Source organism: Lotus japonicus, chromosome 6 (genome assembly GCF_012489685.1).
Source record: "Lotus japonicus ecotype B-129 chromosome 6, LjGifu_v1.2".
In the NCBI taxonomy this organism is placed as follows: Eukaryota; Viridiplantae; Streptophyta; class Magnoliopsida; order Fabales; family Fabaceae; genus Lotus; species Lotus japonicus.
Window position 1 is genome coordinate 24,257,090 of NC_080046.1, and position 3,363 is coordinate 24,260,452.

The 3,363-nt window shown below is 35.7% G+C and overlaps 1 protein-coding gene across 1 annotated transcript; it reads right to left on the reverse strand.

Moving 5' to 3' along the window:
• Positions 1–478: 478 nt before the first annotated feature.
• LOC130725140 (protein FAR1-RELATED SEQUENCE 7-like) lies at positions 479–2,970 on the reverse strand. Its single transcript, XM_057576393.1, has 5 exons — positions 2,687–2,970; positions 2,289–2,567; positions 1,086–1,249; positions 827–930; positions 479–733 (listed from the first exon to the last, which is right to left on the reverse strand). The coding sequence occupies exons 1-5, from the start codon at positions 2,968–2,970 to the stop codon at positions 479–481; spliced, it is 1,086 nt and encodes a 361-aa protein (XP_057432376.1).
• Between the last annotated feature and the right edge of the window lie 393 nt (positions 2,971–3,363).

Here is a 3,363-nt window from a genome sequence, read left to right on the forward strand (position 1 = left end):
TTCATGTTACATCGAACCTAATCGTGAATAGGAATTTTATCGATTTATTCTAAGCTTAAAAACTTGGGTCTCACACAATGCGCGGGTCTTTAGTCTAGTTATAATGAATGTCCATACAAATGCATTCACAGAAACTTGAGTAGCGGGACTCACAAGTGGCTGTTTTAACTTTTGTGAACAATGAACGCTGCTACTAACACCCTAAACCATAGCATATTAATTTCAATTGCAGGACTCAGGATCTATACAACATAATAGATACGAATATAACACACCTCAGATTTACGCTTATGTGATTGTGTCGCAGGATAGTCATTTCCGTTTTTCGCATGTAATGACCCATCTCCATTAACCCTCAAATACAAAATTTAAACATATTAACACAATAAAACTAGTAGAGATGAACAACACAATGAAATATCAATCTTATCACCTCATCATGTCTCGTGTCTTCAACACCTTAAATTGATGATTCACCTCAATCAATATTAGACACTTGATTCTTATCAAATAGTCTTGGACACTTTCTAATAGTGTGCCCAACTCGCTTACAATTAGAACAATGTCTCTTCTTCTTAGCATTTTGTTTCTTTTGCAATGGACCTCTAGTCTTCACAACTGTTGGATAACCCACATCGAACATAGTACTATTTCTAGTTGAAGCGGGATTATGGCGTTTCTGGATTTTGGATATCAGCTTGTATATTTCTTCAGTAAAACTTACAAAATCATCCTAATTGTCACAACAAAGTTCAGTCAGAATATTGCAGGAAGCGCACATAGCACCTCTACGCAACGTTGCGAGCTTCTTAGAATCAAGATCCACAGCTGGAATTGAGTAAACATAATCAGCCTTAGCTAACTTCAACCACTGACTGCATATGAGACTAGTTGGAAATTCATTCACATCCTCATGCTTCATTGCATTAACTATGTGACAGTAAGGAATGCCACAATACTCAAAAAATCCACAATGGCATACAAATCTTTTCTGAGTTTTATCATAAACAACAAGGTATCGTAAAGCTTTTTCATTCTCAGCATGACAATATTAGACACCTCTAAACGTTGTACCACATTTATACCCAATGCATCATGAATTTCATATTTCACTTTCATAAATACTTTCTTGGTAAGAATTTTTGCAGCCTCATGCTCAATGCCACAAAGAGATGTAGTTATGACAGGCTCGGTGTATATGGATTTAAAATCAGAACGCAACTCATTGTGCCTATATTCCTTGACAACCCTTTCAAAATTGAGCAAAAAATCAAACAGGCTAGATTTACACTGCAAAAACCTCTTTATGAAAGAAATATACTGTTGGAACATGTTGCCATGCATTTTGTCAAAACAACCGATTGTCGAAGCAGATGTCGTGGCATCTGATTCCGTGAAGCTAGGGCATCAGTCCTCAGCTTGTGTTTCTGTTGTGGGCCCTCTGAAGATTTACTGAAGATAAGTTTTTGAGTTACTTGAGGAGCAAGTAGCTATTCCAGAAGGGTTTTAGTTGTTGGGTTGTTATTTGTTGAAACAATCTTTGTTAAAAGATTGGTTTCTATCTTTACTTGTGCAATAAGTAAACCGAATCTATCAAGATTACGTTTTGAATTGCTGTTACTGCAATCTGTTTCTTCAGCCTGTGCCAACCCTTAAGCCAATGCTACCGCTGCTGAAGTCTATAAAAGGATGAAGACCTAAAACATGAAGACGACTGAAGCTAATAGAGAGAGATCAAGTGTTTTATGATTTGTGTTTGTGCTTTGTTCTTTGTTAATTGTGAATCCTCTTTGCTCACTGATTCTATAAAGCAAAGAAGGGTTCTGTGTTGTTTGATTGCATTCAAACTCTGATTGTTCATTGTGTTCACCAATCACTGTGGCAGTGATTGAGAGAAAGTGAGAGGGGCTCTCATACTTAGGTTGAGATTCTAAGTAGAAGTACACTGGGTAGATTAGGAAGTGAACTATGAACTGAGTTGTTCATGAGTGTCTGTAATTCCTGAATCTTGAGATAGTGGATTTCCTTTCTTTTGGTGCAAACCCTCCAGACGTAGGTGAAAGTTTTTCACTGAACTGGGTTAACAATTACTGTGTGTTATTGTTTCTGTTATTAAGTTCTGTTATACTGTTAAGCGGTTGTCAAACCTCTTGTCCCAGCATCGTGCAGGACAATCGTATCAGAGGGAACCTGAATTACATATACCTTCACACATTGAAGTAGTTCTGATACCGGCAAAAAATCTGTATTTCATGAAAGAACTTGCCCAATAACTTTGCATGTTATACATCATCTTTGTCCACCCATCATCTATAAGACCATATTTCTCAATATATAACTTCCACTTCTCATCAAACCTCTTTGGGGTTATAGTAGCATAAATGAATAAGTTGAAATCATCCAAACCATCAGGGTCCTTCACATGCTCCACGAAATTTTGTTGAATATACCAGGCACAAAGTCTATGCGTTGTATTTGGAAATACAACTCTAATAGCTTGTCTCAATACAAGATCACCATCTTTAACCACCGCTTTGGGATTTTTGTTAAACATTGCTTCATGCAAACTATTCAAGACCCATACATATGTCTCACATGACTAATTTGAAATAAGTTCAGAAACTAAATATTGTTGGCTCCTTATGATGGTTATACCCACAGAAGATCACTTAAAGGATTGTTGTACTTGTTCTTTCTATAAGTACTGTCAAACACAATCACGTCCCTAAAAGCATTATAATCAAGACGACTTACCTCGTCACACCAAAACAAATCTTTCATATTACCATCATCTGTTTTGGAAAACTTGAAGTAATAAAGATGGTCATTGTCCGCCTTAGCTTGTAAGTAAGATAATGTTGCAACAGAATCACTGTTTTGCACCCTTTGCCTCCTTTCCTTATCTAGGTGGTTGGACAAGTCCCTTTTAGTAAAGCTTGTCGACTCATGTCCACCCTTTTGACCCAACATCACCCCTATAATGATGCAAGTCCTAACTCCATATAGCTTGAGAATGTCAACTTGAGCTTAGTCTCCATTAGTCAATCTCCGATATGACAGAATAAAGTGCACATGTTCAGCTGTAGCTGATGACCCGGGATTTAGAGCTATTTTCCTAGTTTATTGTCATTTAGGTTAAATATTTTTTAGGATATTTTGGTCATTTTAGGACACATTAGAAGCAATTCATGCATTTTAATATTTTAAATATGTTTTAGTTATTTTTATAGTTTATATATTATTTTTATGGATTTATTAGGATTATAAGTATTTTTATATTTTATTTATTTTCTGTTATTATCTTCTAATGATTTTATTTTATTTTTATTGTTGTTTTAGGGGAAGATTTGGAAAAGATAGAGA